This window comes from Harmonia axyridis, chromosome 1 (assembly GCF_914767665.1).
Source record: "Harmonia axyridis chromosome 1, icHarAxyr1.1, whole genome shotgun sequence".
Taxonomy (NCBI): domain Eukaryota; kingdom Metazoa; phylum Arthropoda; class Insecta; order Coleoptera; family Coccinellidae; genus Harmonia; species Harmonia axyridis.
This window is the reverse complement of record NC_059501.1, coordinates 28,809,015-28,828,620: the sequence shown is the minus strand read 5'-3', so window position 1 is coordinate 28,828,620 and position 19,606 is coordinate 28,809,015. Positions and strand designations below refer to the sequence as shown.

At 35.5% G+C, this 19,606-nt stretch overlaps 2 protein-coding genes across 2 annotated transcripts in view; one reads left to right on the top strand and one right to left on the bottom strand.

Annotated features, from left to right (window-relative positions):
• LOC123675353 (protein Wnt-1-like) overlaps positions 1-19,606 on the top strand; it is a 124,579-nt gene that overhangs the window by 61,110 nt on the left and 43,863 nt on the right. The gene's annotated exons all lie outside the window — the stretch shown is intronic.
• Positions 8,155-8,688, bottom strand: LOC123675359 (FUN14 domain-containing protein 1-like). Its single transcript, XM_045610714.1, has one exon. The coding sequence runs from the start codon at positions 8,614-8,616 to the stop codon at positions 8,227-8,229; it is 390 nt and encodes a 129-aa protein (XP_045466670.1). The 5' UTR covers positions 8,617-8,688; the 3' UTR covers positions 8,155-8,226.

Sequence of the window (19,606 nt, the reverse complement as noted above, 5' to 3'; positions counted from 1 at the left end):
AAGAGCAGCTCTGGAAAATTGTCTTTCAACAGGAGCTGAAGATGCTGGCGTTGATGAAAAATCCTTGATCATTTTGACCAAGTTAGGAAAGATATTTCTGAAACTACTAAAATCTACCAATAGATTTCATAGAAATGTGAGAAAACTACTAATAAAGTCACACTGGCGAATGCTTCAGTCTCTCGGCGCTCGAGGAATCTCTCTTTTCAGTCTAAACGCACACGAGATTGCAGAAATATATGTCGTGTGACTCGTGCATATCAAGCTCAAGTAATATCAAGTAGCTTGGTATCAAATCAAGCAACAAATATCTAAAATCAACTCAAGCTCAAGTATGTAATTTTTCACGAGCTTGATTTTCAAGTCAAGTAGTTGATTAAAATATTGGCTTGAAGAATCCCTAGTAACGATGATCTATACACATTCAAAGCACATGCACGCTTCCGAATGGAGAGGTAGGGATCATCACGTTCTCTTCAGTTCTCAATAACCTTAGGTGCTCTGATTTTGGTTCATCATTATCTAGTGTTGAGCCGGACGTCCTCAAACTTCTTTATGCATTTCCTAATGAGAGGAATGCTTGGCGCATCATTTAAGTGACGAAAACCTAAAATATTGCAGTATTTTTGTAAAATTCGTGTTCGTACAACTCGATATCCGCTCCTGAGAAATGCTCCATAGTCCATAGCGACTAGGCTAGGCTCTGCGTCCCTCCGAATCATGAATCACGCAATAAGCTGAAGAAATATAAATTTTCTTTCGAGACACCTTGTATGTTCCTTACAACCTTGTTCCAACAACAAGATTTCGTAGCCTTGATACTAAATCTATTGGACACTGCCTTCGAAAAGGTTGAAGACGTACTTCTTTCACATATTTTATAAACCACTTCTTATTGAAATCTCATCGGATATGTAATATTTTTCCAGATAGGAGGAAATAATTTATCATTGTCTAAAATTGAGTATTTCTGAAATTTGAGCTATATGAATTCGAATCACAACCAAACATTCCAACCCTTTTGAGTTCATACACCCTTGTCTCTATCTCCTTTCCTCTTTTGATGTAAATACCGAAATCAGTATCAACCCTCAAACTTTGATACAACACTATCCACCTCGTTGTTTACTTACCTACCGAATTCGAAGCCACCCGTACACTACAAATAGATAATTAACTCCCAAACAAACCCGTCGATTGATAAACACCACTAATAATCTAGGGTTATCCCTTCATGTTGACTTTCCGCGAATCTGCGAAAAACTCGGCCGGTTAGTATAAACACCACCAAGCCGTTAATAATCTAATCGAGTTGGCCAAGATATCCGTTGGGAAACCGTGAATTTAGCACTTGTTTCATCCCCGTCGACATGTGGTTGTAGCCAGGGGTTGTTACGTTGCATTAGGGCCCCTAATTTCCGTTGGAGCGGAGATATAGCAACCCCCTACCGGTGCATCGTTGACTCCAAGACAAATAGAGAGTTATAGCGCCGCTGAATTATATTTACATGACTTGGAGGGAATCCACGAAGGTGGAAATTGCTGGGGAATCCCTTGTGTAAGAGATTGATGAGTGAAAGGTAAATCCTGATAACTATTAGTGGCGTTCTCTTTGAGGGGGAGGTTTTTCCATTATAACTTTCAGCTGGATAATACACTTTCGGTTTATTACACAGCGGACATCCGTTCAATAAATAATAAAGGCGAAATATATCAAGGATCAATGTTTCATAAAAAAGAGACCAACACACTTGCCAGAAAAGGAGCACAAACTCCTTTCATCTGCCCGATACCTTTCTGTGGCGTAGACAAATATACCTACTAGAAAGATTTTTAGGAGAAGGAAGGAACCGGAAGAGAAATACTCTGGCGGAATCTTCCTGGTTTGGATCACTCCAAAAAGTTTCTTTGAAATTTTGAATCTTTGTAAAAATATGCTACACCTCCTCACGGGCTTCCTCACAGGGCATTGTCGCCTTAGGAAACACCTCATGAGAATGGGTCTAAGAGAAAATGACGAGTGCAGATTCTGTGGGGAGGAGGAAGAAAATCCGGATCCTGATGACGGAATGCTTCGCCATCGCTAGCCACGTAAAACCTGTTTTGGACACGAAACTTCTGGAAGTGAGGAATAAGCCTCCTTGAAGCCATCCCAGATTCTCTAGTTCATTAAAACTCTGGAACTGGAAGACGAGCTATAGATCAAGTTATGGAGACAATAGCTCCGATGGGGGGCACAATAGACCATTAGGTCGTACTGAAACGGAACCTCCTCAATTAAATCTAATCTTAAAAAAAATGTATTCAGGAGCTTTTGCAAATTTTGATTAATTATTTCGAATAATTAAATCTTTTAAATCGCTTGTGGAGAAAAAATCTTCAACCACCTCTGTAATTTTCACAGTTTTCTATTGTGTAGAATGAAAAATAAGAGAACTTCTTGCATGAAATTCGGTACAAAAATTAATTGCTATTCCGCATCGATCTCCTAGCTCAAAAATACGATCCATAAATGTTTAAATCAAAAAAGGCAATATTTAAAAAAAATCAAGAAGATTCAACAACAAGATACAACAACTACAAAGCATCTTCTTGCCATGTATTCGACACAATAACTCTCGAATGGAACAACCTAACTTGCTTACTAATATCGGATTAAGTAATACCGAGAGTAATACCAGGTTAAATATTATTCTGAGATCAATTTTATTCCGTGTGCACCTATGGAAGATTTTCGATCATGGTATAGTATATATTTATAATATACTGTGACATAACAATAATATAACCTGTGATAATTTTTTTTGTTGCTTTTAAATTAAAAATTAAAAAGACTGAGAATATACATACCTGCAATTACTACATTATCTAGCTTTCAATTTAGAATTACTATAATTTATGAATTTCTACAGGGATTCTTCAGGGGTCTATATTGGGGCCATTGCTCTTCATCGTGTGTACAGCTGACATAATAACAAGTCCCAAATACTGCAATGTTCAGGCATACGCGGATGACACTCAGCTCTATTATCATTTTCGTAAGGATGATTATGAAGAAACTTCACGAAAAATCAATGACAATTTGAGCTGTTTATCAAAAATGATACGTGAACGTAACATGAACTATTGAATTAATTTGAATCTAAAGTCATGTGCTTCGCTAATAAAAGATCCAGAGAATTTATAACAAAGGATATGAAAATAGTCCTGGACACCAAATAACTTTCATTCACAAATCAAGCCAGGAATCAGGGTTTACTTTCAGAATAAAAAAATACGCACTGAACATATTAAAAATTTTCTCATTCGGACTTATTTTAATCTATCACAGTTGACATTTATTAGATGTTAAAACTTAAAGAACTTTGTATGAATCTCTCATGCTTTCGCAGTTTACATATTGTGATTTAATTTATGAACCTTCACCAAATACAAAAAGTTCAAAAATGTAGCTTTCGTTTGATTCACGGTGTAAGAAAGTTCGAGTCTATTTCTCACAAAATTAGAGAAAATGAAAACCTTGTAATGGAGATTCAATGATGAATTCATAATACAACATCATAAAACAGCTTTGTTCTTGAGAAGTTTTACTTCTCAGTCTATTTCTCTTTATAACTTATAACCTTCTGAATTCAAATTATCAAATATCAATAAGTTCAAATACAAACTTAAAACATTTCAATTGAGTGAACTGTGAATAATTGGTCCTTGATGTTTGTTTATTTTATTTTTCTCTTTCTTATCGTAGAGGGGGTGCTGGTTGCTTCCTCTCAGCCATCATGATTTTTTTTCTTTTATTTACGTTTTATTAATCTGGTTTTTAACATCATTGTGGGGGTAAGTTGTATAGCTTTGCAAGACTTCGAACTTGATGTTACGATTGCCAGGCATATTTTTATTTTCTGAATGAAGACGCTACTAGCAGTCGGCCGGACGGACAGAGTTGAATTTCAGGGAGCCAGAAAATGTTTTTTTTGAAATTACCAAAACAAGAAATACGAAAATGTGCCACGTTTTCCTCAATGGTACGTATTTCAATCCGTTGATTCACAATATCGTGTTTCAATTATTCCTCTGAAGAAACCAATCTCTGACTAATACCATTAAATTACAGTTCGTGCGACTGCCCCGACAACCTTGAACTTGCGGAATTAGTTATGGCGTCAATTAGGAGTCGTTCCAACTTGGCGTATTTTCATTATTTTCGCTATTTTCGATACGCCCATACTTTCTCCGTAATGGAAGCTTTAAGATAATTATTGCCCACTCGATATGGCGGTATCCGAAAGACTTGGATGAAACTCCCACCGTGAAAATATGTGCATCATAGTTGCCGTCCCATTCAGGACGACTCGTAATTAATATGAAAGAATTTCTCATCAAAGAATCCGCTTTCATCTCGACAAGGTTTTTCTCAGGGAGGTAGGGAGTTTCTTCCTGTGGAATTACTGACCTGATAATTCTTAATATTCCTACAGTTCTTTTGGTTCATCTTGACGTCTCTTCGAGCAATGACTCGAAGCTGTTGAACGCTCGTTCATTAATGTATGCATTCTTCGCATGTTAGATTTAGAGTTTCTCGTTGCATATTCGTTAATATGTTTTGCAATAGATGGCTGTAGCGGTAAGTGATAGTCGAAATAAATAGATCGTAGATGTCATAATAGTTATTTATAATACAAGTGCAGAAGGCATTGATATTCTTCCACGAGTTCAAAATTCAAAAACGAGCCACGAAGTGGCGAGTTTTGGAATGAACGAGTGGTAGAATGAGCCTTCTGTACGAGTATTATACATTATTTTCTCTAATTCATTGCATTTTCATTGAAATTGATGAAATATTTCCATAAATATAATTTAGTGATTTTTGCATTGAAAAATGTTGGTTGGCAGAACTGATTTCTTTAAGGCAAATTGATGAATTGACAGATAAAGCCGTGGCGGAAAGTTCGGAGTACCAACATAAAATAATAAAATATAACCATGAAAACTGTGCGTTTCTGATATATTCTCGCACGATTTTGTTCTACAAGATGTGGAAGAATGAACGGAATAACCACAGAATTAGAGAAAATAAACTTAGGTTTTAGTAAACATAACGCCATCGAAATATTAGTCGATTTATGTCTGCATCATGAAGTTATTCTCGATTGAACATGTCAGCTTACGAGCCAAATTTTCGTCATTTGCGGTAGGTTTAAATTTTCTGCTTCAATATGAAGAAATCTGCGGCTGAGGCTCATCGAATGCTCTCAAATACCTATGGTCATGCCGCCATTAATGAAAGAGCGTGGAAGCCGAGAGTGGTTTCAGCGCTTCAAGAACGGTTATTTTAACGTCGAAGACCAGCATGGTGGTGGAAGAGAGAAGGTTTTTGAAGATGCAGAACTGAAGGCATAATTTGATCAAGATTCGTATCAAACGCAACAAGAATTGGCAGGATCATTGGGAGTGACGCAACAAGCCATTGCAAAACTCCTGAAGTCGTGGCAGTGATTCAGAAACAAGAAAATTGGTTACCGTATGAGTTTAAGCCGAGAGATATTGAACGGCGTTTGTTTGCTTGTGAACAGCTGCTTGCAAGGCAAAGACAGAAGGGATTTCTGTATCGAATTGTGACTGGAGACGAAAAATGGGTTCATCACGATGATCCTAAGCGCAGAAAATTATGGGGATATCCCGGCCATGCTGCCTCGTCGACAGCAAAAGCGAAGATTCACGGTTCCAAGGTCATGCTTAGTAGTGGTGGGACCTGCTCGGCGTAGTGTATTATGAGTTTTTGAAACCAACTAAAATAATCACCTGCAATCGTTATCGCACACAGTTAATTGAAAAGACAAACGGCCGAAATATAATGAGAGACATGATAAACTGATTTTACAGCATGACAATGCTCGACCCCATGTTGGAAACGTTGAAATAGGAAGTCCTACCCCCTCACCGTCGTATTCTCCAGACGTTGCTTCCTCGGACTATGACTTGTTTCGATCAATGACACAAGGCCTGGCTGACCAGCACTTCCGGTCTTACGAAGAAGTAAAAAATTGGATCGATTCGTGGATCCCTTCAAAAGATAACCATTTTTCTCAACGCGGGAGAAAGTAATGGCCAGCGATGGACAATACTTTGAATCATAAATATATAACTATCAGGTGTGTGAATAAGTCTTTCCCGTTTTTTGTAAGAGATGGCGCCACCAATACTGTGCGAGTATTTAATGGTTACATATGTCATAATCAAAGCTTATTCATCTGTCAACAATTCCACACTAACACATTAGTTGAAATTTTTTCGCATCATAAATTTTTGAAATCGTGAAAATGTCGAAATTTGAGCCGAGTCGACGTCATTTGCGGGAAGTTTCACTTTATTGGTTCAATTTTGAAGAAATCTGCTGCCGAGGCGCATCGGTTGCTTCAGGAAGCTTATGGAGAAGGTTGTGTCGATGATTCAAGTGTTCGCGGATGGTTTCGACGCTTCAAAAGTGGCGATTTCGACGTGGAAGACAAGGAGCGTTCCGGGCGGCCGCAAATCTTTGAAGATCAAGAATTGGCGACTTTGCTTGGTGAAGATTCGTGTCAAACGCAAGAAGAACTTGCTGAAGCATTGGGAGTTGACCGAACAACCATTTCCAAGCGTTTGAAAGCCATGGGAATGATCCAAAAGCAAGGAAATTGGGTGCCGTACGAACTGAAGCTGAGAGACGTCGAACGGCGTTTTTTCACTTGCGAACAGCTGCTTCAGCGACATAAAAGAAAGGGTTTTCTGCATCGTATCGTGACTGGCGATGAAAAGTGGATCCGTTACGATAATCAGAAGCGAAGAAAATCATGGGGACTACCCGGCCATGCATCATCATCGACGGCCAAGCCAAATATTCATGGCGCCAAGCTCATGCTCTGTATATGGTGGGACCAGCTAGGTGTGGTTTACTATGAGCTTCTGAAACCGAATGAAAGGATCACAGGCGAGGTCTATCGACGACAATTGATGCGTTTGAGCCGCGCACTGCGAGAAAAACGGCCACAATACTCCGACAGGCACGACAAAGTTATTTTGCAACATGACAATGCTCACCCATATGTTGCACAGCCGGTGAAAACATACTTAGAAACGCTCAAATGGGAAGTCCTACCCCACCCGCCGTATAGTCCAGACATTGCTCCGTCTGATTACCATCTCTTCAGATCGATGACGCATGGCCTGGCTGACCAGCACTTCCATTCCTACGAGGAAGCCAAAAAATGGGTGGATGACTGGATAGAGGCCAAACCGGTCGAATTTTTTCGCAACGGGATTCGTATGTTGCCAGAAAGATGGGGAAAAGTTGTAGCTAGCGATGGCCAATACTTTCAATAATTCATTTGTAACCATTTTTTCACAATAAAGGCTCAAAATTTGAAAAAAAACGGGAAAGACTTATTCACACACCTTATAGTTTTCTCAGAATGAAACTTCAAATTTCGGAAAAAAAGGCGGAAGCAAATTTTTACTCCTATGTAAGTAAAACTCGAATGTTAATGCCTTATTTCAGGAGGATCGGCCTCCTCACTTACGAACCAACATTAATAAAATCACATCCCAAATACCTTTATAAAGTTCTTGAGTAATAGGATTAGAACCATGAATGACGAGTGCATAAAAGCTCCTGATACCAAGAAAATACTTTTCTAAAAAAAATTTTCACATTTCTTAGAAAAGAAAAATGTGAAAATTGAATTATTCTTGTAGGATTCTCTTGGTGATAGGAAATATAGCCAAAACCAAGGAAAAGCAGGTACCTTATCGAAATGAAGTTCTACAGCAGTCATTCGAACTAAAAGTTAAATTTCAAGAAAATGAATTCAAGAAAAGCCTTTATTTCATGACTCTTGCTTGAAGTAACTATGCTCTTGTCCATGGAATCCTCAACGCATTTTCTACAACAATGTAATCATCTTCCAAAGCTAAATATTATCTTTACCTTCAGTGAAGCATGTAGCCCATATGCCAACATACCAAATCATCTACTCCAAAATTAACTACAGATCGCTACTATTTCCTTCAACTGTTGTAACAATTCTGTCTTTGGCCTGAATTCACCACAAAGATATAATTGCGAATTTCGAAAAATCAAATTGCAATCCTTCTGAAAGGTTGAAATAGATGACTAAATTCTTTAGAGTGGACTTTATTGAAAATAAAAAACTTTGTAAAATTAAAAATACACTTCCTAACAAAATAAAACTACAAACAGCTGCCCACACCTACCAGCATCCCTCCAATGAAGCCTATACTGAAAACTGTATTCGTTTTAGCGAAGGTAAATATGGAATCGATGGCATGGCAAAAAGTGTCACCTACAGAGGTCCTCATATAAGCAGCATTTCTCGGTATCACAATTTTGTTGTAGTGTATGGTGATTATTCCATGATTGTTCGCTAGCTGAAGCAAGATGATTCCTCCTCCCGTGGCAAGTGCTAAGGTCTTCCCGATTTTGGTCATAATAATTCCATAAATGTAGCCGGTCATAGCTGCAACAGCAAGCTGACAGTCTGGGTGGGCAGAGTTGATATTTGCAAAAATTTTGTCTATTAAGGCTTCGTTTGTATCGCCCATTATGGATTTCAGTAACATATTAGCTTTTCTAAGACATTTCTAGTAAATAGGTATGACAATCATTTGAAGGTTCTCTGCCACTCTAGGCATTTCATAGGTATATGTTATTCGATGTACCCACTTCTGTGTCCAAAAATAATAATAATTTTGGAAATAATTATTATCCACCATAAATTGCGAAATCGTATCGTAGTGATTTGTTCGAGGAACAAGTGCTCAATAACCAAATATTCACTTCTATAGTTTCAGTTCAATAGTTCACATCCCTGCCTTTTTTGTATTGAATTCAAATATTTTCCAGAAATAGTAATTTACGTAACAAGTCCGGAAAATAGGGTTTTTTTGGACGAATAGACAAAATTCCAGGACGAGCGTAAGCGAGCTCTGGATGTCTGTGAGTCCAAAAAAAACATTTTCGGGCGTGTTGCGTACAATATTTTTTCGGCAACCATGTAAAATAACACTATCGCTGCTACTTTCCATATTTTATTGCGATTGCGATCAAAAAACATGCAAATTTTTGACAACTAATTTCATATGAACTGTCAGCCGTTATCTCGGTTGCTATGGATTCTATGATTCTTTTCCGGCCTAGTCCGGGAAGTACGTACTTTCCGGAGAAATTTATATTAAAAAAGCTATTCAATGAGATAATAGTATACTGGGTGTGCCATTTGAAATAAGAAAGTAGTGGTCAGTTTCCAGTATAACCGGAAGTTGTAGAGATCTGAAAGTATCTTAAGGAGAAAGATAATTGTCTCAAACTCCAATATGCAAATTTTCAGCACAAAATTATGATTAGTTTTCCATAAAATTCTAATGGGCCATCGCGGTGAATCATCCTGTATGTTGATCATCTTTCAGCGGTGCAGAACTCAGTTTTTTTTATTTCAACACTTTCTAGCAATTATTCACGACCACACTATAGTAGTAGTATCTTTGATGATATAATGTTATCAAAGATATGTGAGGAATTTTCATCGGGCATCCTCAATATTTAGATTTTGAAGTTACTGGAATTCTTCTTATCCCAAAAAAAAAAACAATTTTTCACAATCTTATGTTAACTGTTCATGCTGAACGATTCAGACCTGAATATTTATAGCCTTTCCTGATTAAAAATGAGGAATCTGAAATTTCCGTTTCATTATACAAAGAACATAATCCCAACGAATAACATCCAAATGGTATTCAATATATACACAAGATACATCGGCTTGAAGAGTTTTATTGCATCAAACCACATGAATGAAATTGTATGATTTTTGATGTAAACGCCTAAGCCGTGTGTGGTGAGGTGATAATAAATTTCGAGAAAGGCACTAAAATGTTTCTCTCAACTTAATGTATTACGTGACATGCAGTCTAGTGAGAAATATTTTTTTATAATGGAAATCAAACCTTAACATGCGGTTGTGACTTTGGTGTTATAAATCTTCGAAGTAAAATGACCAATCTTTTCAATTTGTGTTGCGTTCCGACGAAGAAATTGTTTTATTACTTTATGGTTTCTTGGACAGGATTTTGTGATGTTCAGGATGATTCAATAAGTTCTCTTCAATGATGAGTATTGGGAATTGTTCCAAGAAACAATATTCGAAAGATCTTTGGAAATGTTGTCTAGTAGAATAAAAATCAGGAAATATATTAAATAAACTGAGACGATAGTGCATCAACTTCATTGTCATCATTCGTAATTTTTTCAGACATATAGAACCATCATCATCATCCAATAGACTCATGAATGAACGAGCGCTCGAAAGCTCCTGACATAAAGTCAGTCCGAAAATAAAATTTTACGAAAACCACATGAAAATGCAAATTTCATTGTAGCAAAATGTTGTGTTTTTTGCTTAAGTAAGCTATATTTGAGCTGGGGAGCTTATGAAATTTGGCATAAATATTCGGGTTACTATTGTTACTTTTGTATAACGCTAAAAGTTGATATTTGGTAAAATATTTAAGTCTCATATAGTTTTCTTATTTCTAGCTCGATATTCGATTTTTTTTCAGTGAACTGTGGATGAAACTATTAATTTCAACTTGCATATCAAATATTTTGTTGAGTGCTGGCTTATAGTCATTACACATCCCAATTTTGGAACATCCTGTGGAATAATTTCGGGGTTAAATCTTTTCAAATTACCAATGAATTGATTATTTACTTGAATTCGATAAGTTTGAATGAATACTTTCTAAACTGATTAATTATCATTATAACTGAACAACGTATTGTTGCCTTTTCATTGGACTCATAAATTGAGCTTTCGCTCTGACATGCAAAGCCATATATGGCTTTGCTCATTGTGCCATAATGTCAGAGCGAAAGCTCAGTTTGTACGATGATATATCATCGTAGAAATGTCTTTATTTCTTTAAATTCAGTTAACTGTTTATTTGTCCCTTAAAAATGAAGTAGTGCACTTGGAACCATGAATTGGAAAATATTTAAAAGGAATTGTTCGTGATGAAAATTGGTAATTTGTGAAAACTTTACCACGAAATACCACCACTATTCTTCAAAATATTGAATATGCAAGTTAAATTTAATAATTTTATTTACAGTTGACTGAAAGAATTTTAAAATTGAGGTGAAAATAAGAAAAATATTAAACTTTTAATTTTACCAAAAGTCAACTTGAGTGTATCAATTATGAAATCAACAAATAGATGGTTTTAAAATTATTTGTTCGAAAAATTTCAAACGGCCATATTTATGAAAACCGAGTCGGATTTTGCCAATTGAAGAACTTAACTAAGGCCTACCCTGAAAATTTCAAGTTACCAGATTTTTCTGTACGAAAATTTTCGTGTTTATTTCCGGACGAACAGAATTGAATTTGACCACAGATTCGTTTGGAAATTATCATATGAAAAAAATAAAGTGCGAAAGTGCTGAAAATTTCAAGTTCTAGTTGATCCATTCCAGAGTTAGTTATCGCTGGAGTGTTGTCATCTAGATATTATGTTTCAGTATGAGTGTATCAGTGAGTCTAACCTTATCTTTTGAGTCCATTTCATCATAACATTAGAAAAATATAGCTAGCGTCACTCTCTCTGTTCGTGGATCAAGCGCTCAAAAAGAGGTTGATAAATTTTGCATAATTGGGAATTAAATATTTCTATCTCATCTTTATCTTTTTTTGAGTTTATTTATTTTCAATAATGAAAAGTCCTAACTAAATTCATGATGTGTTTTTCACTGTGAAATCCTACTTTCTCCTGCATTTGTTGCAGGATTTTGTAGTCCGTAACAGGTCGTAAATTTAATCAGTTGGCTGTATCGAAAATGACGGAGGACCAGACGGAAATAAATGAAATAATAAAGGCATTGAAAGGAAACCGCGCCTCTTATAATGGTCAGCTTAGGATCAGTTTGTAAGTAATGAAAATTTATTTCGTTCCCTCCATTCTGACCGCCCTAGCAGAACGGAGGAGCCTTCATAAAATGCAAGCTCGAATTGAATCATTATCCGTTTAATTAATATTGATTTATTCACATGTGAATACACCTTCTTTTTATGGCAATGTTCTCTGCAGTTTAACGGAGTCGTAAACATTAATTACGTTTCAAGGGGTTTGCCAGTGTCTACTAACTAAAAAGGTACTAGAAGTATTCAATGTCATGTCTTTCTTGAAAATGCAATGATTCAACATGCACAGCCTCTACTTGTGATTCATCATCTCCAAAAATTAATATTTGGAATTGTTCCAAAACATTTTTTCAATTAATTGTTAATGTGAAACCGTCTTGTTGAAACCATATGTCTCCCAAATAATCATTAACAAAAAAAAATAGATTTAGCATTGTTCTGTATTTATCCATTGACTGTTACTCTTCGACAATTTTCTTCAAAGGAATATGGATCAAACACTCCGCCAGTATAAATTGGACACCACACAGTAGATTTGTCTTGATGTTATAGTGTTCCAACAGTTTCTTGTAGATTTTCACTATTCCAAATTCTGCAATTCTGTTTACACACCCATTCAGTCAAAAATGAGCTTTATCATTGATAAAAATAAATCGACAAAATGTTCAAGACCAAAATCAGAAAATTAACGATGGTCGAATAGCTTCATATCTTGAATTGAATAGTTGAATTTTGTGAGGATGTAAACCCATTTCTTGAATTCTCCATGTTTTTGTTTGTGAAAGATTTGATTGTAAAAACAACGTAGAACCGATAAATTCTCTTACACTTCTATGTGACATCCGTATTTCATATACAGGTGGTTGAAGTCTTCCCGAAAATTAAAGGGATCATTCATGTAAACAAAAGTTTTTAAACCTTTTTTGTAGAGTCACACATTTCCAAAAATAAGAAAAATATTATTGTTTATTCAATTTTTTTTATCTTGAAATTGCTGAAGAAGTGCTGCCATTATTTTTTCATGTCAAATCACCCACGAAATTTTTGGTACTTGGGGCCTGTTTCATATTTAAAAAAACATTAACACAAAGAACATTATTTTTCTTCGGTCCCAAAATTTTTCAAAACCTTACCAGTTGATTTAAAGCAGTTTCCAAAAGTGAAGGAATACAATACTGAAAGGAAAAAGTATATTTTGAATTATCCAGAGAGCTTTTATGGTATACATTAACCCAAGTCTACTCTTCAGCATAAAAAAAATAGAAAACATATCTACCATTGTTTGGTATCTTCTCCCCTGTGTCACATTCCCAAAGGTTGAATTACTCAATATGTATTATAAATCTGATAATCGGCTGTTATTTGTTGGGTTTCTTCTCTCAAAATGTTAAATGGGTGGACATTCAACTTTGTTTTTTTTTTTTGATTTGGCACACGGCAGACAAACAATCATGCCTAGGGTAATGGGTCTACCCTAAAATTCATTCTAGCATGTAAATATCTTGATCTGTACTCTAATTTGAAGGAAATGAATTGAATTGAATTCTTCATGTCATATTCAAGAAAATGATCAACTCGAAGTCTTATTTCAAGACTTTATGTTGGATGTGATAAATCTGCAAGAAAATTCACAAATTCGGCTTCTAAAAACTCAAAAAAATCCATGTTCACACAAAACGTTGTTATACCGACAAGCAAATATTAATATACCTAACCTACTCCCATTCACGATTATTCAAAGTACACTGACCAATGATAATGTCACCCGTCAAGCGAGAAAGTTAGGTTATTTGCAGGGTAAGAATATATTTGCCAACTTATCTAGGTGTTGAATTACCGGCCACTTCAACCCATACGACAGTTATGAAACACAAATTTCAGAGATATCTATTAGAAAAGTTATGAATAAGCTATTCGGGATGTTAACAGAAGGCAGTGAAACAGACCCTTATTCGCTAACAGCATGTATATTTTCTATTCCATTGACAGATTTCCACTACATATCACATACTTAGTATTTTATGTAAAATACGAATAATATCACAAGAAAAAATAAAACAATGAAATTAGTATTCCCACTTGGAATCAAGAGTGTTTCATTGATGACAAGACACAACAAAACGTTTCTAAAGGCGGCCACTCACGAGGCTACCATGTTCGAGCGTTCGGATAATTTTACAGTCGGGCAGATCGGGACACGACCGCACGACTGTAAATCAGAGAAAGAACTTGACTGCACGACTGGAATCTCTTGGACGCTTGGCGTTCAAAGTCTCGAAAAAACGCTTCGTCAGTGGCGGGCTTGAATCTAAATTCTTTTTACGTATGCGTTTGAGTTTCGGTTGATTATACGTAAGTACAATGTTCTATAAGAATTATTGTTTTGAGTAGATCTAAAAAAAAGTCTGCGACACCATATATCCATCTTCCATAAATAAGTCACAATTTGGCATTTTGTATGGTAAATAGGTGATTTTTGAGGCAAGCGTTTCAATTCTTTGTAATAAAATCCACAAAATGGTGAAGGTAATTTCATGAAGATGAACTTTGTCCCTCAACGTTTTTCATTTGGACGCATGCTTTGAGAGATAATGTGAAATAAAGGCCGTACTGTTACCATTGTCTATTACTTCGAATGAATTGGGCGTGGCGTGATCACTGTTAAGTGTATAAATACCGAGTTACTCTCTCCGATTCTCATTACGTATCTACATAGACTTTGACGTAGAACTTAAGGAATATTGAGAGCGTGCGGTATCTAACAACTGTCAAAAAAATAGTTCTTCTCAGAACTGAATCACGTTTTGATTCAACTTCATTCATTTCACCTCTTCTATTTCATCATATATTTTCATAGAAATATATATTTTTTCGTATCCTCTCAACGTATAGTAGGTATATACAGGGTGGCCACTTTTTCAATGGGATTGTATTGGAAACTTTTAAACCATAAGAGTTAGAAGGTCGGACAAATGGAGAAAAAGTTGCATGCATAGAAGCATTATCAAGCAGTTCAAACAAATCGAGATTATCAGGTCCGGTTATTGAGATATCATGAGAAAAGTAAATTCTGTCATTTTGATTTTTCTTTTTTTCCCACTTTATTTCAAATATTATCAAAAAATGTTACATGAATTTTTTATTCGACAGTAAATTGTTTTCAATTTGACGTAATCAGATTTCGTATCCAACGTTTCGTGCTCCCTGGACCACCCTCAACTGCATATTTCATGACACTTTTTGAAATAACTTTTAACGCTGAATTCAACGATATATCATACAATGTCATTCAAAGTTGATTTTCAGGTGATTTTTACCCTTATCCAATTTTCTTTGGGTCGAATCTGTAGTGAATGCAATTTATCAAAAACTACTTTTAATAAAATAGTCAAGAGACGCGAATACAATGATTTTAAATTTGAATACCAAGCCTTGCAAAACTTATATCGTAATGATATCAAAATGAAGTTGGATTCTGTAATTTGTTTCAACGGAACAAATCACAAATCCAACAATAGTGATTTCTCGCGAGAAGATTGAGAATGTATTGGAAGGTATTCAAGAAGACGAAATAAGCAAATGTATAAGAAGTATGGGTTCCAAAACCGTTAAGTGCATTTTACAAAATGGTAGAAATTTCGAACACTCACTCCATTCATTTTCATTTACTTTCGAATAATCATTCGATTTTTCTTTCATTAAATGATAATTCGTTTAATTGTTATGAATTGAAATATGTGAATAATTATTACTTGTTTCTTGATTTGATTCTGATATGTTCCATATAGTTCAAGATGAGTAAGTTGATTTTCTCATCGAAATGTATTGCATGTTGTTAATTAAACTAAAGGTACCCAAATGTAATACAGATCCGACCCAAAGAAATTTGAATAAGGGTCAAAATCACCTGAAAATCAACTTTGAATGACATTGTATGATATATCGTTGAATTCAGCGTTAAAAGTTATTTCGAAAAGTGTCATAAAATATGCAGGTCCCTATTGAAAAAAATGAGGTTGAGGGTTGTACAGGGAGCACGAAACGTTGGATACGAAATCTGATCACGTCAAATTGAGAACAATTCACTGTCGAATAAAAAATTCCTGTAACATTTTTTGATAATATTTGAAATAAAGTGGGAAAAAAAGAAAAATCAAAATGACAGAATTTACTTTTCTCATGATATCTCAATAACCGGACCTGATAATCTCGATTTGTTTGAACTGCTTGATAATGCTTCTATGCATGCAACTTTTTCTCCATTTGACCGACCTTCTAACTCTTATGGTTTAACAGTTACCAATACAATCCCATTGAAAAAGTAGCCACCCAGTATACTACTACCAGACTTCGGAAAGGTTATATTTTTTCAGTTTTTTTTTTATTTTGGTTTTGTCCATCCATGTAGGTTTTCAGAACGCGGGTGAAACCACGGGCTTCAGCTAGTAGTTTACTTGTTTCTTTATCTGTTAAATCGACCCATGGGCGCCCGCAGAAATTTTTCTCAGGGGGGGCAAAATGAAAATAATTGAAAAACAATAAGGCATCCATGATTGTCGTAGGCGATATCAGTATTCCATTTCTTTCTATTTCTGTATTTATATTTATCACCAGCGTCTACTCTGAATTTCAAAAGATCACTAAAAGTGTTACAGGGTGGACAAAAATACAATAGTTTCGTGTGTGCTCATAAAATAACGCATAATATTCTTTATTAGTTAAATTAACAATATTATCAAAAATACTTATTGTCTAGCGCTAATTGGTTTGAATGTAACACCCTGTAGTTTGTTACATTTTTAGATTAATAAAAATGAGCTGTTTCCAAACATGTTTGGTACTTTTGGTCTAGCAGACAGAATATGAAAGAAATTATTTCATATTTTTATACATTTTTATCAATCTAAAAATGTAACAAACTACAGGGTGTTATATTCAAACCAATTGCCGTATTTTTGATAATATTGTTAATTTAACTAATAAAGAATGTTACGCGTCACTTTATGAGCACACACAAAACTATTGTATTTTTGTCCACCCTGTACCAATTGGAATCAACATGTGATACATTTTTGGAATCTGCTCAGCCAGAGTAATCGGAAAATTGAGTCAAAATGGGGGTATTCCATTAAAAATAAATGACGCTGACGTCATTACTCGAAAGTAATTCACCCTGTATATTAGATTATTATTTTAAAATACGGTGAATTAAAATAAAGAATCGACATGTTTCAGGATTATTTCTTAAAATGGTCTGTTTAGCTGAAAATGAATTTTGTTCCATACTTAACGGTTACGGACGCAGTGTATAAGATGAATTTATAAACAAATTGACACGCATGGAGTGCTTTCGGTTCCATGATTTTTCTTCACCCAAGAAGTGCTCAACGCGCCTAAAAAAGTTTTTAATTCAAAAAATACCTCTGCCGATTATGGATTATATGTATAGTATGTAATTCCATTGAAAACCGGAAAATAGTTGTGAATCTATTACTTTCCTTTTTTCCTTGACCTTTGGATTGAGAAAGTAATATTGAGGGTGTTGTGCTGAAAAATGAGGCATCCAAAATCTCAGGGGGGCCATGGCCCACCCTGACCCCCCCCTGCGGGCGCTCATGAATCGACCAGTTCTTCCGAAAACTTCCCAACGCAAAAGAGTGTTCGGAAAGTGAATTCATTCACTTCCTTCCGAACGGAAGTGGGGTTGGGGAGAGCGATCGAATTTGTCCAGATAGTAAGCCCAGACAAACGTTTATGAGTCGGGTCCCCCGACTTTATGATGGCTGGCTAGATTTGATTGCTAATACTGGCATTTATTGCATGGTGTATAAATCTTAACCCCGACTACCTACCACGCCTCGTGAATTGAAGTCAGCTTCCCGATCTGACTCGCTGTAGATCTGCCGTAGTTTATGTGTTTCAATATCTAGGATGTCGAATATTGTAGGTATTTGGCGAGTTATTTTCTCTGGTGAATTCGCACGATAAAGCTGCATATTGAGTTGAATGAGTCCTTGGGTTGAAGAGTATGAGGCAGCTTTCGAGGTCAGGTCAAATTTCGTTGCATAGTAAACGGTGTGTGAATTTGGAAGTTCAGCACGAAGTTTGAATAACCTACATTGAATTACCTAGAAATAAGAACAGCAAGGTATGGGGTAAATGCACTGGTTAGCCGAATGGCACTAGTTCTCGACCATTCCGTGATTTGAGATAAATTAATAATAAAAATATATCATGTAGTGCAAAATATTTTCGCGGTACGTGTTCTCGACCATTCTACCCTTCCAATATAGTTTGCATAGTAGTGGTATAGGTCAAAGTTTTCGCGCTAAAAATTAGTTTATAATCGCCTATCATAAAAAAGGTTCTTTCTCGTCCTCTCTTAGAAAAGTGCTTTGTGATATATGACCAGAAAATAGTAATTATTTCTTATTTTAAATGAATTATGTGTGTATATTTTGTTCCATATCAACTATAAGATATATTTTTGAGTGTATCTCAATCAAGAATCAAATAAATGTTTATTTTTTTGTTCAATATTCGGCGGTCGCGAACTGGTATTGGAAAATTTGAATCTTTTATTTCTCGACCAAAGTGGTCGAGAACCGATATGTTACTTCAATAATTGTTTATTTCAACCGATATATTTCTGTTGGATCATTTTCGTTTTTTTTCGATACCCTGATTCATGTATATATCTACTTTCTGAATATTAGTTTGCGACCACCGAATTAACGTTGAAACAATTATTTCTACCCTTTATTTATTCGCGGTCGAGAACCAATTTGATTGTATTTAATTCTCGACCACTGGTGGTCGGTATTTTATATTTTATTTACTCATTAGTTTCTAAGTAGATATTAAGAGCAAAATAACCAAATAATGTTGTATGAGTTGCTATTTTGAAATATTTATAGAAAGTGGAATTTTTTGCAAAATAATTTTTTTTTACGTTCCGAGTGTTTCTTACTCGATTACCTTATCTGAAACCCATCTGAGTGATAGGTAGTGATGTCGATGGTACGGTACGAAAATAAGTACTAGTCACTCATCTCGCTCTAAAGTTTTTTAAAAATTTTTTAAGTGGAGCGGCCACTATTATTAGTGGTCGAAAACTAACACAAAAATGGTCGAGAACTCTGCGGCGTGGTCGACAACCGAAGGTTATTGAGATTTTCTATATGTTTTTACATTTCAAAGGTTAAATGCGGAAAGAACGCTTAAAATTATATGACAAATCATTTAAAACTCGCCAAAGAATCGATGAACACCAACACCATTAAAATTTGATAAGTTTATGTGTGAAAAAATCGTGCTCGAAATCGATGTTTCTGTTAACTGGTCGAGAACCAGTGCATTTACCCTAGTTATTTGTACCTCAGAGTGATAAACACAGATAGAGGGAACATTATGTCATTTTCAGTAAGCGAATTTTGTCCTCAACATGAACTATCAAATTTGACATAAGGGTCGCGGAAATGAAAACATATCAGTGATACTCAATTCACGAGTTTCTCCACGAAGAACGCACTTCCTATGTCCTATAGTGAATCAACGTTTCATATCAACTCAAAATATATTGAGATGAATACCTTAATATATCAGAAATTCGGAAAACAAACTTCAAGCGCGCC